Genomic DNA, 22,612 nt, shown 5'->3' with positions numbered 1-22,612 from the left:
TCAGTTCATGAACTTTTCCTTGTGTGTGTGTGTGTGTCTTATTATTTCTAAGTTCCAGCTTTCTTCAGAAAAATGTGAACATTATATTAGGTGCTGTACAGACAAACAACAAAAGATGGTCCCTGCCCCCAAAGAGTTTACAATCAAATTGTAAGACAAGAGACAACAGGTGGATGCGGACAGATAGACAGGGAAGCATGTGGAAATGATGAGGCAATCATTTTGGTCCTGTTCCTGCAGGCCTTCCTTGGAGTCAATGGGATCAGGCACTTAGTGTAGAAAAAGCATGAAATAACCTGTTCTCCACATGCACAATTCAGTTGTGTTAGTTTGATAAAATGCAGATATTTAGAACAATACTTGAATCCAAGTCCGTCACCCTCTATGAACCCAAACTTGGTCCCACTGAGTTACTAAGGGTGTTGCCATTGATTTAAATAAGTCCACGATCTGACCCTGTGGTGATTCATGTGGCGTTATAAGCATCTTTCATAATTGTTGATAGAATTGTTGAGAAAAGACAAAAATCACAAATGATGTTCCTTTAAATTATGCAGCTTGTACATTATGGGCCTTGTCCTGCTCCACTGAAATCAACAATGACTTTAGAGTGAATAGGATTTAAACCTACAGTATGACTTTCATTTAGATCGGTGGTCCCCAAACTTTTTATGTCATGGCCTCCACTTACCCATAATGCAGTTTGTCCATGCCCTGTCACGAGCGGGGCTGAGACTGCAGCCAGAGCCACAGCTGGGAGCGAGAGTCGCAGGTGGAAGTGGGACCAGGGCTGGAAGCCGGGCCGCGGTCGGGGGCCGAGGCCAGGGCCAGGCTTCGGTCGAGACCAGAACCCAAAGCCAGGGCCTCAGCTGCGGGAGGGGTTGGGGCTGGAGGCGGAGCCAAAGTGGAGCTGGGAGACTCCCTCCCCACTTCCTGTGGGGGCTGGCCCAAGCCCTGTGATGCCCCTCTTAACATTTCTCCATGCCCCTGTAGTGGGTTCGCCATGCAGTTCGGGGACCACTGATTTAGATGGTAAGCTCCTTGGGGCAAGGACAGTTTGTTTGTCATGTGTTTGTACAACACTTATCACAGTGTGGTCCTGGTCCATGGTGTCTCTTAGGCTGTAGCTCAATACAAATAAAATAATTGTAAGAGACAATTTCTGTTAAATGCACAGGTGCTAATTCTTGGATATAGAGCTGACAAACTATGAAATCAAAGGTTCTCCTTATGCTTTCCCTTTGGCAAATACATTTTCATAGAAGATTGAAAATGCCATGTCTCTCATATTTTATCTATGTATATATCATATTAAACACACACACACTTTTACATTTATGTCGTTGGTTATGTAACATATTTAATCAGTTCTATTATGTCATATTTCCTTAATCCTTTGACTCCTAACAACCACAGATGTGGCACATTCTACATGTGGAAGCAAAGAGTTCAGTAATGAAGGGGTTAATCATTTTATCTACTTGTTTACTGGCAAAAAGTCTTGGAAATTGTTGTCTGCTCAGCAAAGAAGAAATTTTGCACTTTTGATGGACAAATCCTTCATTACAGTACCCAAAGGACTGACTTCCACACAAGAAAGGTGAAGGATTGCCAGTGCATTCCAGTTGACTGAGATAGTGCCATGTGTCCTAAAATAATTTTGCCCTGGTAGCTGGTCAGTGTGTTTGCTTGTTTTTTTTTAAAACTTGTTGACTAGCTAAAAATTGGCAAGGATAGAATCACATGACCTTGGGAACTATACTACAGAACCTGCAGCATATTTCAGCCAGACGGGCATGTTCTAGGGATTTTTAAAATCAAATATAGTGGTTTTTCCTATAAACCCCCACTTTTGCCAGTGCAGTTTGAGTAAAAGGTGATTAACACAAACTGACAGTTTAGATTGTAAGCACTTCAGAGCTGGGACTGTCATCTTTGTTCTGTGTTTGTGCAATGCCTATCACCATGTGCGGCAGGTATCGTAGGCCTGCAGAGGCTAAGTCTCCCATAACCCAGGCCTGTGGCTCCACCTACACTCTGCCCCAAGGCCCCACCCTCAGTTCCCCTCTCCCCTGAAGCCAGCAGTGGCTCTGCTGTGGCCAGCGGCCTGGGGCAGCTCAGTCCAGCCAGTGGCCCAGTGCTCAGACCAACTGAAAGCCTGGTGCTCAGGCCCACTGGCAGCCCGGTGCTTAGGCCCACCAGCATGCTGAAACAGGTGGGCCAGAGCTCTTCCAGCCACAGGGGATGGGGCTCTTCCAGCTGCAGGGGAGGCAGCTTGGGACTCCAGCTGGTGAGGGCAGGGCCTCAGGCAGAAGGGGCGGGGCTGGGGGCTAGCCTCCCCAAAGGGGATGTTCACCTGCTGCCTATGCTTATCACAAAGGCGTTCTGGTCCAGGCCTGTGGCTCCTATGCGCTACATAATGCAAAGAAAAAAGTTATTGTCCATGTGTGCAAATGCTGGGTTTCATGTGTACAATATCATTTTGTGGGTGTGATGGCTACTTGGCTTCTTGAAAGGATGCGATGAACCACAGAGGGCCAGATTCCAATTTCATTTCCACCAGTGCAAATTCATTACTTTAAACTTCTTTCCATGGTGGAGCCTTTCAGGCCAGGATTTAGCCCATAATGGGTATTCCAGACTCACTATTTCAGTGCTAATATGTCTTATATATCTTTGGTGGATTTTTTATTTTAAATCTTCATAGAATTACAATATCTTTTTCTTTATTTCTGTTAGTGGAAGCAAGAAGTTTCATCAATGCTTATTGGGAAAGTGCTGGTTCTGCAAGATCAGAATTTCACAGGACTGATTGCTGGAGTTGTCTCAACATCAGTGTTATTTTTATTGTTGTTGGGGGGTTTTCTATGGATGAAGAAGAAAAAACAAATTAAAGGTGCATCAGTGTTAACTTCATGAAGTAATTTGCAAAATATGTGGGTTCTTTTAAAACTTAAACTATTTTATGCACTGCCTACATGTAATGTAATATCCTTCTCATATACCCTGCCAGTAGAAACTGCAAAAAATAGGTCCAATCTTTGCTTGCATTTCAGCGCCTTTTTGGTGCCAGGGCTGTGTGAAGGGCCAGCAAGCAGATCTGGCCAGCTGAGAATTCCCCTGAGGTGGGGGAGCTCTCAAGGGGGTAGAACCCTAGCCAGTCCTCTCCCCTAGTCAGTCTTGGCCTAAGGGGCAGGAAGAGGGCATGGCTGGAGTGAACTGTTCTTCATCTATACTCAACTGTTGTGAGGTCCCTTAGGGACTATAGCCAACTGTTATAAATTAAAGCAGCCTCCAAGCTGCTCTAACTTTTGTTGCGGCTCAGGACAGCACATTTTCCTGAATTTCCCTGGGGGCTCCCCTTCTCAGTACAGACAAAAATCTAGCCCCTATGCATGTTCCAAATTAGGACTGATACACACTATACATGAGTGTTTGACGCTGTTTCTTTCAAACCCGCTTTCAGATCTGGGTAGTGATTTAGTTCGTTATGATGGAAGAGTGCACACTCCTCATTTGGATAGGCTTGTGAGTGCAAGGAGCGTAAGTCCAACTACAGAAATGGTTTCTAGTGACTCTGTAGACTACAGATCAACGTTTCTAGAAGGTGCGTCTCTCTTATTAATCTGAGCAGACATTGCCATATTTTAACTTCGTTGTTTTTCAGCTATCTTCATACGACCACCTGTTTTGAACTATATCTTATTGCTCAATTTTTCATCAGACCTGCCTGTTTTTTGTTAGGGACCTTCACCTGCTTTTTTATAGAAGGTAGATTTCAGAGGTATTTCACCAGGTTAAACTGAGGGTTTGGTGTTTTTTTTTAATTTTTACTATAGACTAAGTTACAAAAAGAGATTAGTGAACACATAAAATCAGTGTAAAAATTTATAGAAAAAAATACCATATTCCAAACCTTAATGAGGAGCTGCGGATTTATGAATTTTTCACTCTTATATGTTTATGTAGGTCTACCAGGTAAAAGGTGCAATTCTACTCCAAAAAGATCCTGCAAGAATAACTTAGAGTGTGTCTCAATGACTTCCACATCAGTTATGCTCACTTAAAAATGAAATGACGTATATTCTAACTGGCCAACACTGCAACTCAGCTGATGGTTCAAAAATCAAGCTGTACGATTAAATCTACTTATGTGGGTCTTCTCAGTCTCTCCTGTCAAAGCTGTTCCACTTTGTACAAAATGCTTGAATAGTCACTGGGATGGAGACTGGCCTGACAGGGCATTCACCAAGGGAGACATACAGGAGAAATCAAGACCACCAGACCACAATGACTAGGGCACATCAGCACCAACTTTCTCTGGTGCCGGTGGGTCCCTGCACGTCCTGCCCTTTCCCCACTCCTGGCCCTGCCCTGACTCCACCCCATCCCCGCCCCTGGCCCTGCCCACATTCCAACCCCATCCCCAAAGTCCCAGCCCTAACTGCACCCGCCCCGCCCCTACTGGATCCCTTCCCCAAATCCCCCCCCAGCCCCACCTCTGCCCTCAGCACTCGGCATTCCCCCCTTCCCCCTCCCTCCCTGCCCTGCAAATCAGCTGTGTCGCGGCACAAGGGCTGGGAGGGAGGAGAAACAGGAGGAGGCGGAAGTGAGCTGGAGCAGGGTGGTGGGGTGGGGCCGCGGGGAGCTGCCAGTGGGTGCTTAGCACCCACCAATTTTTTTCTGTGGGTGCTCCGGCCCACAGAGTCGGCGCCTATGCTAGGGCACTCTCCTATGATGTGGGAGACCTAAGTTCAGATTGCTGGTCTACATCAGGGAGAGGGGGGAATTGAATGTGGGTCTCCCACATCCTTGATGATTGCCCCAACCATTGGCCTCAAGATACCGCCTACTCCTCCTCCAGCTGTTTGGTGAAGCTAGCCCTTAATTTCCTTTGCTTTTATATTATAAAAGTGTCCAGAAACAGCACCAAACAGTTCATTATGGGTCAAAGTAAATGCTTTGTTCAACCAGAAAATAATTTTTGTGGACTTTTTTGATTGCTGAAATTTTTCAGAATTTTCTACTTTGGTTAGGGTAAAACTGATTTTTCCTCTCCCTCAATTTTTTTTTGAACTACCAGCAAACTGAAAAATCAGTTATTCACCTCACTCTGTCCAGGACATGTTTGCCATGCTCTCCTACAAGCCTCCTTCATCTTCTTGGTATAAAAGAAAGCTATAGCTTATTCCTAGAAAATCACAAGAACTAAATTAATATTGAATATGCCTTTGATATGCATCTCAGTTACTGTAAGGAATACAATGAAAAGAACATTGGAAAACTTCAAGGTACACTGATAACAGCTATTAACATTATTTTACAAAACTGGAAAGACTCACCTCAGTTACATAGTGATAATTGGATACATTCCCTCCTTGTGCAGCATAAATGTGAGAGATTTGTGTTTCTAAACATAACAGCATGGAGTTAGTATCTGGAATCTAATGAATAATTTTAGCACTATTTGCATTTTATAATTTCATGTAACATATCTGTGTCCAATTCCTTTTTTCTCTCTGATAAAGTAGCCTCATCTGTTAGGAGTTTTCTTTGACAGTGAGCTAAATTCTGCTCATTGACTCTGCTGGACTCATTCCATATGTAACTGAAAGTAAAATTTGGCTCTTTGACTCTATTATACAAAACAGTAGTAAAATGTTTAAGAAACAATGCCAACAAAGTGAATGTTATATTGATTTAAACAATTCCCAAAGCATTTACTGTGCTTAACTGAAACATTGCAATTGCTGTAATTTAAAATCTGTTGACAAATTGTTTTTTTTTTTTCATGTTACACCAACTGTATTATCTTTGGAAGCTACAGGATATGACTCACCTTTAGACATTTCCCTGGTTGAATATTGCCCATTAGATAAATATAGCTTATCACAGGCAGTTTGGGAATTTAATCAAATTTCATGAAATGTAAAGTTGCCTACCAAATTATAATCTGACAATAACCCAAAGTTTTGTACTTTGAATCCTCTACTACTTCCTACTTGCATCTGTGTTCTCCAATTTTACTCCAATAGCTGCATAGTCTAGACATACTACATACTTCTCTCTTTTTTTTTTTTTTTTTTAACATTGGCTAGAAGTGGAAGGGCCTGTTACTGTTCCCTCTGACGTAAGTGGCAGTTTTGCCATTTACTTCAAGAGAAGCTGGGTTGGACCCAGAGTAAATTTCTGTCTTCGGTGACGTAGTTGAGCTTTGGCTACCTGTATTTTCCTTTTCCCTTTTGTGACGGAGTGTGTTGTAAAGCAGGCTAACTTCCAGACTGATCGAGTATAACTGACTTTGCACAAGTACCAGTTAAATACACCTCTTGATCTTCCAGTGAGCACAGCAGGAAGCTTAAAGGAATTAAAATAATTTCTGTTCATCTTGCAGATCAGCTCCCAAATTTGTCTCAGAATGGCTCATGCAGACCAGCACAGTATCCTCACACAGAACTAGCATCCTTTCTGTCCAGTGGGGACTCAGATTTAGCCAGTCCACTGCTGCAAACTAATGTCCACATTGACATCGGTGCCTTAAATCCAGACCTGGTCAAAGAAGTTCAGCATGTAGTCATTGGTGCTGACAGCCTGATTGTGCATTTTAGTGAGATAATAGGAAGAGGTAAGTATTTCAACTCTTACCTTGCTAACTAACATTTTTGCACAGCCATTCATCATATTCCTTTCTGAAGACAGCATCTAACCTATCACTGAAAGATACTGCAATCATTTAACTAGACGCTTGCACACTTTGTTGTTTTTATAGGCTGAGCACATTGCTCCTACCAAGGACATCTTGCATCCCTCCATATGCACCCCAACTCCAATCTCCCTGTGTGCTACCCACCATCCCCCTCTATTTCAGGGACCCCCTGCATTATCCTCCATGCAAGAGACTCTATGTCATCTTCCCCCATTCTACCATCTGCCACATGGCATGGGCTTTGTGTCCACCATGTCCCTCTCCCCTCATTGCTCCCTTCCCCTCCATGCCAGGGGCTCTGTGTCTTCTCATTCTCCCTTCCCACTATAGAAATGCCCCCATTCTTCCCATTAATGACGGAGATTTTGTGTGCCTGACCCACCCCCATCTCCTTCTTTCCCCCATACACCAGGATCCCCCATTCTTCCTGACCCCCATGCCAAGGTCATTATTTTTTGAGGTGTTCACTAATTTTGTGCACTTCAATATACCTGGATGACTTAAGTGAAAGTTTTGGGTTTTCAGCACCTCTCAAAATCAGGCATAAAATGTCTCCAGTTAGCGCGCACAAAAACCGAGGGGTAGAAAACCAGTGAACAATGATGGAAACTTGGCTGTAAATCATTTGTCCAATTTCTGTGGTGCAGGAAAATAGTCACAAATCAAACAAAAGCAGCAAAGAATCCTGTGGCACCTTATAGACTAACAGACGTTTTGGAGCATGAGCTTTCGTGGGTGAATACCCACTTCGTCAGATGCATCTGACGAAGTGGGTATTTCACCCACGAAAGCTCATGCTCCAAAACGTCTGTTAGTCTATAAGGTGCCACAGGATTCTTTGCTGCTTTTACAGATCCAGACTAACACGGCTACCCCTCTGAAATCAAACAAACAGACACTATATCCCCCTCAGTGCATTATAGTTAGACTGGGGACGATTGGGTTCTAAATTCATAAATGTTGATTTCACCGTACCTCACAATATTTCCATTGATAATAATCAACATTTACAGATGAGCAAAATAAGAAAAATGCTGCTTGAGAACTTAATAGTGTTTGACTTACAGATGTTTATGTTGTATGTTTTAACGGTTGTGTAGCTTTAACTTTTTGAATCTCAATATTTGTCATTAAATCATTGTTGTCTGATGCCCTCATAATTTCCCACAACTGTGAAAATTTAAATTGATAATAAAAAAAATGCTTAAAACTAAAACATTAATATCTGTTGAAATTATTTAAAAAAATTGAATTCAACCAACCCTAGTTATAGATCATATTTCCCATAGCAAGAGCAGGGCATTATTTTTTCCCCAAACAAACATAAAAAATTCCCTACATTTTTTTTAAATATTGGAAAACTGCCAGAAAATGTCACTGATTTCATTTACTATGCCCCCTCATCCCCTTTTTTAAATTGCCCCTTTCTTTGGTAGAAAAGGCCAATGCCAGAAAAATTGAACTGACTCATACTTGAGGGCTTGCATAAAATGTGCCCAGGTTCCAAACTTGGGAAATTTTGGTTGCTTTTGCAAAACAGACTCCTGACCAATTCCAGTTTGCAGGATCGAAGCCACCTTTGGTTTTGCCCAGAACTTGTGGCTCTGGATCCTAAGTAGAATTCCTCAGCCTTATTTTCTGAAGTGCTAATGCTTGAAAAAGTGCCTCAGCTCTGTGACTGCAAATGTTAATATTAATTTTAAATGATCCTTTACCTCTCGTGCCCAGTGAATATGCATTCATGATGTCGGCAGGCAAACCCTATTGTTAGACCTATTTAAGAACATGCAACCTCATTGATTGGGATCCTCCAGGGTATCTATTTTTATTAACTGTGATAAGTGTTCTCAGAAAATGCACAACCCTGAAGCTCTAAGTTCTCTGTTGATCCACAGAGCAGGTTAGCATGGGCTGTCACAGGATATGCTTCTCCACATTGCCCTTTCCTTAACCCAAAGGCCCATCTCCAGGGATGCGAGAGGATTTCAATCTACTCTACACACCTATTCATTTCTCTGCTGAGACTGCCGGCAAGAAAGGCAAATTGTGATTATCATTTTTCAGTGATATACCATTTGAAAACTAGGGTCATGTTCTAAAGCCCATTAATGTCAACGGGAAGATTCCAGCTGACTTCAGAGAGCTTTGACTCTGACCCTATGCACGATGCCCAATTTATTTCACAGAGACCTCTGATCATGCCCTACTGACTGGATTTTTAACTGGTGAATTGCAGGTGAAACGCTCAGTTCCCCCTTATCACTCCCTTGAGCCATTCAGTCCTTCCCTCCAGAACACATCAAATAGCAGAGGAAGGGGGGGAGAAGAAATGCTGTTTTGTTTTGTTTTTAAATAGTCATTGCAAGAATATTAGGCAGTTGTGGAGCTAGCCTTGTGCATTTATTTATTCTTTCCATCTAAATCAAGAAATATCAATTATGCTGGAAATAGAGTTTTAGCTTTATGTACTTGCAGCCTAATGTGTTATAAAGTATATATTGCAAATGTCTGAAATCAGAGTCTATAATGACTATGTTATAGCATAATCGCTAGTCCATAAAGTAAAAAGTAATAAAGCTAATCTTACTTATTGAGATTGAGGCTAACATTACTCATTCTTCACACAGGGCATTTTGGGTGTGTGTACCATGGGACATTGTTGGATAATGATGGCAGGAAAATTCATTGTGCTGTGAAGTCCTTGAACAGTGAGTTACATTTTTTAATAGTGAGATATCATCATAGCTCGTAAGGCAGCCAGAGTAACCCAAAATAGGAAATTGCACTATAGAGTTCCACTTTCACCTATAAAAGATTGACTTCAGCTGCAGCTACTAAGAGCCAAATTCATCCCTGGGGTAAATCCACTGCTTTCAATTCAGCTACAGAAGGGATCAATTTGGCTCTGTAAATTTGTCAAAGCGAACATTTACATCTTCCCCAAATACAAACATGGATGTAGGGGGAAGAGGCAGGGGAGGGGAAATAGCATTTTGCACACCATTAACTTGGCTTTGGTTTGGTTTTTATAAATGAAATTGAAAACCAGCAGAAGGAAGTTTGTACATAGTGTAGTAATGATTCATTCCTGGCTTTATCTTCTTCATTGTTTTTAAAAAAATTACTATTAAAAGGGGGGAATAAAAATAATAAAGTATTTGAGCGAGACAGATACCTCCAGATGATGGATTTTTGAATATGTTCTATAACACAGCTTGCTTTGAATCAGACAGTGTTGAAAACTTACTGGAGTATACTCTAAATATAAATATTAGTATGCAGTTCAAACTGAGCCCAAGCCTGAAAACACTATACATACAGATAACTGTGACCTCAATGAAGCTATTCACATGAGTAGTTCGTGAGCATGTTCATGAGTAAAGTCATGCTTTATGGCAGTAGTTCTCAAACTTTTGTACTGGTGACCCCTTTCACACACCAAGCCTCTGAATGCAACCCCCTTTATAAATTAAAAACACATTTTAAAATATTTAACACTATAATAAATGCTGGAGGTGAAGGAGGGTTTGGGGGAGGAGGCTGACAACTCATAACTCCCATAAAATAACCTCATGATCTCCTGAGAGGTTGCCACCCCCCAGTTTAAGAACCCCTGCTTTATGGGATCAGGTCCACTGCCTTCAATGTGAACCATGTGTCGAACTCCACAATCAGATTTGGATCATTATTTCAACTATACCTCCCTGGTTGGGGAGTGGGAGAAAATGGCCAGCTTTCAAAATTATATCTATCCCCTCTAGTTTCTGGTAAGTTAGAATTTATTGCACCTGAGATGTATTGCAGTTTGATTTCTCTCTCTCTCTCCCCCTCCCCCAACCCCCCACTGCTGGATCTCTCAGGAATTACAGACCTGGAAGAAGTAGCTCAGTTTCTCAAAGAAGGGATCATCATGAAAGATTTCACTCATCCCAATGTCCTGTCACTACTGGGAATTTGCTTGCCCAGTGAGGGGTCTCCTTTGGTGGTGCTTCCGTATATGAAACATGGAGATCTTCGAAACTTCATTAGGAACGAGACTCATGTAAGTACGTTATCAGATCTGCTAAATGGTGACATTTGAGCACTCCTTGTAACAGTATTATAAATCTGACAGCTACATTCTGTTTATAAAATGGTATTATTTCTGTATATTAACCACTGTTCTGAGAGTCCTATATTCTTTTTCAGAATATGTTCCCCAAACTTGTTGACAATAAAAATTTACCAATGCCATCCATAAACCCCTTTTTATAAACACATTTTGTTTCTTAGATTAAAGTTGGTGTGCGAGACCATCCGGTGCTATAAATTGGCACTGTTCCATTAGCTTCAATGGAGCTGTGCCAGTTTACACCCATTGCAGATCTGGCCCTGGCTGTTTGATGCAAAGGGACTATCGTATCTGGCTGCTGTTGTCAGTGCCACACTCACAACGAAGTCTTTGTGAGCTTTTTTTTTTTTTTTAAGAAATGAGAAACAGAGCAATGGTTGGTACAAGATCAAGTCTCTCCAATTTGCACTAAGAGTACAAGTTAGTAGAATGTGTTTTAGCACTTTTACCAAGTATAAGATAATGGACCTGATTCTCCATTCTGTTAAGGCTCCTTTACACAACTCTGGTGCATTTTCGCCCATTTATAGCAGTGTAAAGGAGCCTTTGGGTAACTGAGGGTACGTCTTCACTACCAGCCCTATCGGTGGGTAGCGATCGATTTCTTGGGGATCGATATATCGCGTCTCATCTAGACACGATATATCGATCCCCGAATGCGCTCCTGTCGACTCCAGAACTCCACCAACGCGAACGGCGGTAGCGGAGTCGACGGGGGAGCCGTGGACATTGATCCCGCGCTGTGAGGACGGTAGGTAACTCGATCTAAGATACTTCGACTTCAGCTACGTTATTCACGTAGCTGAAGTTGCGTATCTTAGATCGATCCCCTCCCATAACGTAGACCAGCCCTGAGGCTATATATGTGTAGCAAGATACAGTTAGTAAATAGTCAGTTCACTTAGTAAATATTCAGTTAAACAGTGACCTGTGCTAGAATGGTAAGCTCTTTGGGGCAGACTTGTTGCTCTGGGTGTATGCAGCAGCTAGCACAGTGCAGTCCTGGTCCGTGTCTGGGGCTCTTAATGAATACGGTAATGCCAATGATAATATAATAAAGAAACAAGCCAGTGGAACAGTATTGTTTCACAGAAAGAACTGTCCAGAGCAAGCTTAACCTCATAGAAGCCTGGAGGGTGTTATAGTTGTATAACAAACAGTCATGCAGTCAGATACAGAATTTACACATTGGTATTAAACTTTTGAGTCTATGTAATTTCTGATTGAATAAATTGGATTGCTGGCCTTGGCATCAGGTCTGCCTAGGCAATCAGGGCCAGCTTTAAACCAATTCCCCCGATTCCCTGGAATCGGGCCCCGCGCCTAAGAGGGGCCCGTGCCTTAGGCGTCTTTTTAATTTTTAATTTTTTTTTTACTCATGCGGGGGGGGGCACTCTGGGTCTTTGGCGGCATTTCGGTAGCGGGGGGGGGTCTGCTCTGGGTCTTTGGCAGCATTTCGGCGGTGGGGGGTCCTTCGATGCCGTGGAAGGCCCGGAGTGGACCCCTGTCACCAAAGTGCCACCGAAGCCCCGGACCGCTGCCAGGTATTCAAATTGGACCCCGCCGTTCATAAAGCCGGCCCTGTAGGCAATATGTTCAGACTGAACTGAAAATAATGACTGTGACAATGCCGGCTGAGCCCCCAAGTGGATGCTCTCCAGTCTTCTGCATCAATCTGAACCTTTGGATCCCACATACTTCAAGGTTAGCTGGGTTTGGGCAGTGTCCAGACACTGTTGCTAGGTCTGGTCTTCAGGGCATACTCCCAGAGTGCATACTCCCCATCTGGCACCCTCCTTGACATGTGGGACCCTGCAGTTCAACTGTCCTAGGCCCTGAAACCAGTGCTGGACCTCCCAAGCCTTCCCAGTCATTTATGCTAGGGTGACCAGACAGGAAATGTGAAAAATCGGGATGGGGGTGGGGGTAATAGGAGTGTATATAAGAGAGAGACCCAAAAATCGGGACTGTCCCTATAAAATTGGGACATCTGGTCACCCTAATTTATGCAGACTCTCCCCAGGGCTCTACCCCCAGGGGCACACTGGTGTATGGTGTAAGTCTTTGTGAACACATGACAGGTAAAGTAAGGAACACAAGCTTTGCACAGGAACTTCTTTAACATACACACTTTACTCGCAGCACAGGAGCAATACTCCTGTAGGCAAATCTAAGCAAAACGACATCTTGAATGCACACACCCACCCCCCCGCACCCCAAGTCCTTACCATTCCTGAGTGTTGCTGGGATTTGGTCAGTTGGCATTGGCATTGGGGGAATGCCACGTCCTACTTCCCCCACTCATCCAGCTATGTCGTGTTTCTCAGGTTGGAATGACTCTCCTTGCTTGGAGAGCATGTCATTTTAAAAGCTGCATGTGAAGCCTTTTCTCTTTCTGCCCTTCCAGTGGGTATTTTCCGTGCTCCAACCCCAACTGGAATTGCTGTGGCAGAGTCATTAAAAGTCAGTGGTTGTGTCAGAGCAACCCTATTGTTCTGCCAGGGCTGAACTATTCAGTTGTTGATGGGCCTGTTTCAGTCTCCCAGCCGTAGTCTGTTCCTTCCCCCAAAACAGAGGTTCTAATCCACACTGAAGGTTGCAATCCTAATTGTTGTTCATAAAACAGAAAAGAATCCATAAATTGATACAGTCACTGTGACAGGGAACAAAAGGTTGTAATGACTGTGCGGGCGATATTGGAAGTGAGTATGTAAAGAGAATGGAGCAAATGCTGTTCTCTTACTGATGTGAACTTTACATTTAATCTGCTACCTGGGGATTCCCGGTGTAAATTGGCATAGTAATGCCATGTGACCCCAGCCCCAGCATTGAGGCTGGTAAGACCAAGTGTGAGTCCTCTCTGCTCTGGTGACCTCCAGTTGCTGGGATGAGCCTTTGGGACCATGGCAGCCAGGTGTAACTTAATGCAGCCTAAAGGCTGCTTGGAATTATACTAGGGGTCAAACTGGCCCCCTGCCAGCCTTTGCCTAACCCATCCCCTTGGTACTGCACTGAGCTTGACTAGCCCAGGGGTTCTGGTCCATTATATTATATAGTCCATGAACCCACAGACAGGAAGTTTTGCTGATTTTACTTGCTGCTGCTTATGTTGTCTTCCTATCAAGATCAAAGTTGTTTTTAGCTGCTATTAGCTAGAGCCTGATCTAAGCTTGTACCTGGTTTCATTGCCAACTTCTGCCTCTTACTGGGAGTTTTTAATACAAATTGAAGGCAGGATACAAAGCCCCAAAACATTAAGGTCGTGGCAAACAGTGACCGTCTAGATGGCCAACTGCATTCCCAATCAGTACTCTCAATAATGTACTTTTAATGCCTGTCAATGTCCATGTTTTACAGAACCCAACAGTTAAAGATTTGATTGGATTTGGCCTTCAAGTAGCAAAAGGTATGAAATACCTTGCAAGCAAAAAGTTTGTCCATAGAGATTTGGCTGCAAGAAATTGTATGTAAGTACAATACTCTAATTCCATGCCACATTATCACATTATTGTGGGGAGAGTAACCCTGTAAATGTAAAGCTTCCTGGACTATATATTGCAGTAGAAATGTATTTTTTATGTTATACTGATACTGTTAATCTCTCATACAAATGAGCTGCTTTAGCCTGTTAAAGATCTAAGGTTACACATAAGCATGTTGTGTGCAGGCAGAAGGAAAAGGAAAGGGAGGATGGCAGCTCTCAAAGATGGGCTGCCAGAGAATTAAAAAGGAATCTTTTGAGGGAATTTAAACTGTGTTGTCTCAGCTTGCCTCTTTTAAAGCTGTGCTTTCACCCAAGCTACCCAGAAAACTGCCTTTCTATGCTGCCTCACCTGGCAGTAAGGAGGTAAATATGGTGAAATTGTGTGGAACACAAAATGGGGAAAACAAAGAAACAGTAACAATGAGAGTGCTTGACAGTGGGTCTTTCATTGCACGGACTTGACATCATTTTGGCTTGATTCTACACAACAGTGCATGAAACAAAATTATGCAAAGAATCTTATTAGTGTCTGGGTGACCAGACAGCTTAGTTCGCACAATGACTGACACAGTACTTGCCCATGTTATGCTGATTCATCACCTACAGTAGGAATTAATGTGCTACAGTATTAATCATTAGAATTTACTTTCTGTACGTGTGAGGACTTGGAGCCCTGGTAGCAAAAAGGTTATTCACCCCTGCTATATAATATTTTTAAGTGTGCCTGCTGTGGAAAGCATCTCCTAATTCAGTTATCCTGCAGATCCAGGGATTTGTAATGAAGAGTGAGGGGTTACATATTTTTCAGGCTTTTTATGAACGCAGGAATTGCCAGACTGGATCAGACCCAATGGTCCATCTAGTACAGTGTTCTGTCTCTGGTGCCAGAGGAATGTGCAAGTAACTTTCCCACTTTCGGCACATATGGGATACTTTGCCCCATAAAGGTCTCATCGCAGTCACTAATAATTAGAGATTGGTTCAAGCACTGAGCATGAGGTTTAATGTCCCTTCCTTTTTTAGCATTATCTATTAGAATTCTGGATGTTTTTGTTATCCCTATAAATGTTCAATCCCTCTTTGAATCTTACTAGCAAGATCTCTCAACGACATCATGTGACAATGAGTTCCACTGTCTAAGTAATCATATGTTGTGTGAAAAATAATTTCTTTTGATCAGTTTTTAATTTGCCATGGTTCAGTTTTATCGAATGTTCCCTTGTTCTTCATGAGGAAGGAAGAACAGAACTTCTTCTATAACATGCATTAGTTTACATACTTCTGTTTTGTTCCCTCTTATAGGACTCCTTCTTAGGCAAACAATCTCAAGTTTACTCCAAAAATTGATTTTAGTTACAGTGTAAGGGATAAAATGTCTCCCTTCATCCCGGTGGCCAGGTGTGCTGTAAGATTGTCCTACTGGGGCTTGGGTGGAAATATCCTTCTCCCTCAGATGCAACATGGCTGTTACTGTTGCACTAGTAACTGCTGCTCATCCACCTCCATTCCATACAGGGTAATGGCCAGTGACTCTTCTCAGCAGCTGGTGGGTCCACCTTCACCCCAAATCCTTCCCTACCCCAAGCCCTGCTTTATGAATAACCTGGAAGCACACATAGAGCTGGGCTTCACAGGGCACAGGAAATATGAACCCCCTGTGTGGGCTCCCCAAATGCTGCCTTCCCACCCAGTAAAACCACACCAATAATACTGTGTCTGGGACCCTCCAAAGCCAGAAAGGAAGGGGGAAGGCCCTTTTCCATCTAGTGTTACTTATCTATTAAATAACAAAAATACACCAACCAATGGATCCGCTCTATCTATCTCAATATGTATACCTAATATCTCCTTTGCCTCATCGAATTGAACAATTAGTGTGATAAAGAGGAGTTGTCTTGTCTAAACTATCAGTTAATGGCAAAGGTGGCATCTCATTGTGAAAACTAGTAGATTTCCAGGTAGCTGGAAGAAGAAGCAACTATATAAGAAATGGTGTGGCATTCACTGTCTGGATGTACAGGGCAGTATTAGAGACCTTTTTTATGATGCAGCTGTTTTTAAAGAATTGTAATTTGAATGATCAGGGCAACAGCAGTAATATTCCGGAGTTCATTCAATTTGTTAAATGGATATCACGTCTTTTGTTTTAATTTAGCGTGAGTTAATAGATGCAAGATAGAATGCTGACTTCAAAAGTTATGGTCTCAAACACACAAGTCACTTATTATTATAGTTTAGAGAATATTCACAGCCATTGTAAATCCTGTCTACTCAGCTACAGATAATATTTTTTGTCATTTTCATAGGCTGGATGAAAAATTCACTGTCAAGGTTGCTGATTTTGGTCTTGCTAGAGATGTCTACGATAAAGAATACTACAGTGTGCACAATAAAACGGGAGCTAAACTGCCAGTGAAATGGATGGCTTTAGAAAGTTTGCAAACTCAGAAGTTCACTACAAAATCAGATGTGGTAATGTACAGCCTATTTATGTATATTTACTACATTTCTTCGCTTAAAAACACTCCTAGAAATACCACCAAATGCGTCTTTATGGCATTTGATTAATCCACTAAGAATATGTCCAAGCCAAGACTAGGGTGGAATCCTACTCCAGCTCATAAAAGAATGTGAAATTGGTGTTATGGAAGTACAGAGAGGACATTTGTGCTCATCACAAAGCAACAGCAGTTTGGCATGTCTGTCAGTCACTAGTCAGGAAAGAAACAGGGGTCTAATCGCACTCCCAGCAGAACGGAGGATAAATCTGTCACTGAGTTTACTGAGAGCAGGACTGGATCCTAGGTCTGCAGCTGTGGAAAACACAAGGTTAGCTTGCACATTCTTAAAAGATAACAGCTCTTGAAGAGGCTTTATTTGCTTTATAAATACTTTGACCATTGCGACCAAATCTTACCTGACTACATATGAAGAAAAAAAGTTACTAGCTGAAGTCACTAGTTGGCTGCATCACTTTGCATTTTAGCCTAAATTCGGTTCAGATTCAGGTTAGTCGGATGTATAGAATTTCAGCCATTTGTATTCTCCAATATGTATTTATATAGCATTAGCCCAGTCCTCAGTTGCTGTAAATTGGTGGAGCTCCGTTGATCTCAAAGGAGCTCTGCCAATTTCACCAGCTGAGTAGCTGACCCATAGACTTGTCTTTTTCTTTAACCTGCTTAGTTCAGTTTCTCTGGTTCTGGTGTAAGTGGTTCCTCGATTCTTTGCAGCATTATAAGCTGCATGCGGTAAAATAGCTTGTTTCACAGGGAAAATGGATATGATCAAATCTGTCAGACCATATTCTACAAGTGGAGGTCAAAACCCTCTCTCCCCTGTGATTTATTATTGGTTTGTTTTATTAGTGGTCCTTTGGTGTGTTGTTGTGGGAACTTATGACGAGAGGAGCACCGCCCTACCCTGACGTGAATTCTTTTGATATCACTGTTTACTTATTACAAGGAAGAAGGCTATTGCAACCGGAATACTGCCCTGATCCACTGTAAGTAAATAGTTTGCAACATATCCTGCAAATGTTATTGATTCTAGGTTGTTGGGTTTATTTTACATATTTCATAGATGAGCACTTACTGTCTTTTTATTTCAATGGCAGGTATGAAGTCATGCTAAAGTGTTGGCATCCAAAACCTGAAATGCGCCCAGCATTTTCTGAACTGGTTTCAAATATATCAACAATCTTCTCCACTTTTATTGGAGAGCATTATGTTCATGTCAATGCTACATATGTCAATGTGAAATGCGTTGCTCCCTATCCTTCTCTTTTGTCATCACAAGATAACATAGACAGGGATGTGGATACATGACCAGGTTTGTCAGAGAGAAATCCATTAGTAGTACTATGAACAAAAATTTGTTTTGTCCACTACTTTTTCACTGCCCAGTTTTTGTGAAAACACTGTTGCACATGTTTGATGTTGTCCAAACTGCACTGTTGATGAGATGATATGTTGTTTATAGCTATGGGATGCTACACACTACTGTGGTAAATCCCAAATATTTGGGGCAGCTGTATCTATTTACCAGACTACATCTACCACCATCTAGTGCTAGTACCCACCAGCTCTCATTCATTTGTGAAATGAATGTGCTCACCATTTGCATCCTGGGTTCTGTTCTAGTTTAGAGCATGTACAACAAAATGAGAGGTGAGCAGCAGAGATGTACAGAGACTCACAATTAATGCAAAGAAGGGAAAAGCTAGAGTACCAATCGCTCAAGCTTGATGTACCATTCCTGTTGCATGTACTGTTGGGCAGTGGGGAGTGCACTAACGGTTTTCACAGAAAGACCAGGCCAGATCATGAGAATTCCAAGACTGTACAATGTCTCCTGTTGTATAAAGTGGACTCTACCTTTGTTCTTTGTTTGCCCATTATATCAATAAGGTTCCTTAGAGCCAGTCTCATGGCAAGTTTCTGAAATGATATTCAACATTCCAAAATGCCATGAAATAAAATGAGTGTGTCAGCTTTTGAGGAGCAGTATATTTATGCCGTACATAAAATGTAATGGAACACACCCGGGAAAAAAGCGATCTCAGTGTTAATGTCACTGTCGTTCCAAAATTCAATCACTACTTGGAGAAACTGTATGTACAGATTTCTTACTGAAAATTGTGAGGCTTCTCTTCTGTCAATAAAGTGTTTTAACTGTTCCATGAGAGTAAAAATTTAAGGACTCCATATTAACCTAGGATGCAGCAGTTTTGGAAGCACCATTTGGAGAGGTAGTCAAGTAAACAGTGGAGCAGTAACAGTGCGAGGAGCCAAGCAACTCTGAGGAGCTGCTGGCTGGTATGACCATATGTTTAGTAGCTGCAGCTATGCCAGCTAACCACGCAAAGGATCTGCCACATAGTGTGTGTAAGGGGTTGAGAAGAGATGCTGAGCCAGCTGAGGAAAGCCAACTCTGAACCAAAAAGGCTGCAGTGTGGTGGGATTGCTGCCAACCTTTGCATGCCAGTACTGAAGGATTAAGAAAATTGGACAAAAGAAGAAACATTTTTTTAGTGCCCATAGTTGCTCCTTCAGTTAATCCATCCCAGTGAGTTATGATACATAGTATATTCCTAAATCATGACCAGAAGTGATTTTCAGAAGAGATACTAATTAAAGTTTTTGTTATTTAGGGAAGAGTACTGTAGCTTTTGGGTAAGCATCATGTGTCATTTCTGTTCCTGTGGAATTCTGTGCGTATTACTGTATAGCTTGATTGGTGTAGGATATAACTGGTTGTTAGTGTAAACACTTAAAGTATTCTATTTTTATAAAAAATGTTTATTTTTAATGACATATACCCGGTTTGGTCAGGGCACAAAATACTGCACTGTGAACCTTTCAGAAAATGTATGTCAGCGTTTGAGTCATACATTGTAACAAGATTTAAAATGACTGTGTAAATATTAAGGAGGAAAAGAACTGATTGATACTCCACCTTAACTATAATATAACCATTGCTGGAAGTCAAACATGTTAACATGTGCAAGGTGAGGTAGTGTTTAGAATGGAGCTGATTATGAGGGAGATGTATTGTTCTTCAGAAAGAGTGTTACAACTGAAAGGTTTCTAATGAGGGTGGAGTGTGTGGGCAAACTACGAGCTGATAATACTGTATTGTATTACACCACTACTTTCATTTCAGATGCAAATATATCTATAAATTGCTAAAGGACAAAAGGTTCTACTACAAGGAAAAAAATCATCTCTACAGTCATTAACAATGGCTAAGAAACTTTATGACACAAGGATTTGGGGAGGATTCTCCAAAGCCGTACATCCATACTCAAGGAAGGCTGCAATGTGAAAAAAAACATTTTTACTATTTATGAATTTTGCCTAGTATAGTTAATGTTGTGTCTGGGACACCTGTAAGAGTATGTGATTCTGGTAAGGATTTGATATTTGTCAATTCATGCATTTGCAAATGAGCTGAATGGTACTTATGGTGATAGCTGTTGATGTGACCTAATAAAAGTTATTAAAATGCAGTATTGTAACATTCTGTGTGCTGATAATTCATGTTACTACTATTTGTATTTGACTGTTAAGCTGACATAGGCCTTTATGTTCCTTTCCACTAATATGAGCAGGGGGATTGGAAACTTGTGGAACTGGACTGAGGGAGCAGATGGGAGGGAACAGTTTAGACACACAAAAAATAGGGATTGCCACAGTGGATCAGACAAATGGTCCATCTAGTTCAGTATCCGATCCCAAGGAATGGCCAGTACTAGGTGCTTCAAAGTAAGGCACAAGATGCCCTGTGATGGACAATTGTGGCACAGCCTGTCCATTAGTAAGTCTCTTCCAGACAGCAGGCATTTGGTGCTCAGCTTCTGTTCTGGAGCAGGAAGGTTTGTATCTTTTACATTTTTGTCCTATTTAATGTAACTAGATTTATCTAGTCCTGAATCCCTCTAAGCTCCAGGTCTCACTGACAATTTGTGTCAGGGAGTGCCAGAGGTTAATTAGGCATGATTGTAGGTCAGGGGCGCGGGAGAGGATTTCTCCTGCTGCATTTCCCCCCCTCATTCCCCAAGTCAATGAGAGCTCTGTGAGGTGGGAGGAGAGTGGCGACAGAGGGAGGGCCACATTAGCACTACACTTTCTAGCATGCTCCTCTCTAAGCCAGGTGGCTATCTGAGTGAGAGTTAATTCTGCTCTAAGATGGGTGGAATCAGCTGAAGTGCTGTCAGATGCACAAAGCGGAGAAACAAAGTGTTTTTCCCCTTAGATTTCTCCCAGTTACAGCATCTCCAGGATGACTGGGAGCATGGGCAGGAATGCAATATTCAGCAAGATGTAAGTGCCTTAGTCACTAATTCAGTGGCATTGATTCTGGGTCTGATCTCACGTATGCAGTGGTGAAAGTGCTACTACTGATAAGGCACCAGTGGCTGCCAGAGTTCTAACCCCTATGTTGTGTAGACCTGGCGCAACAGTGCCTGAGATGCCAATGGTCCCTTGGCCTGTCTATTCTATATTGCATCTAGTGATGCTGGAGCTGAGCTGGCGATAGCATTGGTGGGAAATGTTTGGCAGAAAACAGGCTAGGGTTGAGATATTCAAAGGGGAGACGTTAGGCAGCTCTTTAAGTGCTATGTGGCTTGCTCTGAAGGGTCTCACAGAGTGCTCACAGACCGCAGATGAAGTCAAGGCCAATTTTAGCCCTATAACATGTAAAACTGGATATCTAATCTGAATCTGATAAATACTGAAGAAGACAGGCAGCGAGAGAACATACAGTCTGTGGTGCTTTGCACTGATTTCATTTCTTAATACACTTCTTATTTCTAAGACACTTCTACTATCTAGCTCTATCCTCAGTATTTACATAGCCCCATTACCATAGGATCTGAGCTCTTCACAATCTTTACGCAGTTTTTCCTCACAAAACCCCTGTGAGGTAAGGAATTACTATTACAGTACTAGATACCATTGTACAAGTGGGAAACTGAGGCACAGAGAGACTATGAGCTAGTCTATGTGGTAAAGCAGTGTTACTCAGACTGGCTCGCAAGCTGCAAGTGGCTCTTTGCAGCACATGATATTAAAACACTATGATTTAATTATTAACCAATTAGGCTGCTTTTACTATGTTATTAACCAATTGTAGAATTCTTGGTCAGTCATTTTGCTGTGATTTATAGATATATATAGCTATGAGAGAGACAGAGTAAGTAAATGAAACAATTAATTCACAGTACTGTGGCTCTTGGATAATGTTGATCGCTAATTTGGCTCCTGAACCATTGAGATCTGAGTATCACAGCTGCAAAGGTTTTGCTGGTATAGCTAGCTATATACCGGCAAAGCCCCCTAATGGAGATGCAGCATATACTGGCCAAAGGAGTGCTTTGGACAGTATAGTTAAACCATAAACCACCTTCAAAATGACATATGTTGTGCCAGGCACTTTTGCCTGTATAAGCTGCATCTGCATGGGGGTTTTGCCACACAGCTGTTTCTCTTATTTTCCACACCCTTTACCAGCATAGTTATGCTTGCAGAACTTTGTAGTGTAGACCTGGCCTAAGTGACTTGCCTAAGTTTTAAATCCAAACCATTTTTGAGTTAACTAAGGGGTTAAAAATCAATGTCTAATTGGTCGAAAATAACATTTGTGTGTTCCAACTCAGAAATATCTGAAGAGTTTGTTTGGAGAAAATCTGACTTGTTGACTGAGGACAAGAATGAGCAACTTCAACCCCAAAGGTAATTTTGAAAAAAAAAAAGTTATTGAAAATAGGGGTTTAGAATGAAACTGCACTTTTGCTATGTCATAAGCC

General features: G+C 42.0%; 1 protein-coding gene across 8 annotated transcripts in view; it reads left to right on the top strand.

The window, feature by feature from the left end:
• MET (MET proto-oncogene, receptor tyrosine kinase) overlaps positions 1-20,292 on the top strand; it is a 165,983-nt gene extending 145,691 nt beyond the window's left edge. For 7 of the 8 annotated variants that reach the window (XM_050936038.1, XM_050936039.1, XM_050936036.1 and 4 more), the window contains 9 exons: positions 2,740-2,896; positions 3,467-3,607; positions 6,395-6,625; positions 9,334-9,414; positions 10,567-10,748; positions 14,175-14,284; positions 16,608-16,773; positions 17,670-17,806; positions 17,918-20,292. In XM_050936038.1, coding sequence (XP_050791995.1) covers positions 2,740-2,896; positions 3,467-3,607; positions 6,395-6,625; positions 9,334-9,414; positions 10,567-10,748; positions 14,175-14,284; positions 16,608-16,773; positions 17,670-17,806; positions 17,918-18,128 — 1,416 coding nt within the window. In that variant the 3' untranslated portion in view covers positions 18,129-20,292. The remainder of the gene's footprint in view (positions 1-2,739; positions 2,897-3,466; positions 3,608-6,394; positions 6,626-9,333; positions 9,415-10,566; positions 10,749-14,174; positions 14,285-16,607; positions 16,774-17,669; positions 17,807-17,917) is intronic. The other variant, XM_050936043.1, reaches the window with a different exon arrangement.
• The last annotated feature ends 2,320 nt before the right edge of the window (positions 20,293-22,612 follow it).

This window comes from Gopherus flavomarginatus, chromosome 1 (genome assembly GCF_025201925.1).
Source record: "Gopherus flavomarginatus isolate rGopFla2 chromosome 1, rGopFla2.mat.asm, whole genome shotgun sequence".
In the NCBI taxonomy this organism is placed as follows: Eukaryota; Metazoa; Chordata; order Testudines; family Testudinidae; genus Gopherus; species Gopherus flavomarginatus.
Note: the sequence above shows the minus strand (reverse complement) of the source record. Positions and strands in the feature narration are given on the sequence as shown.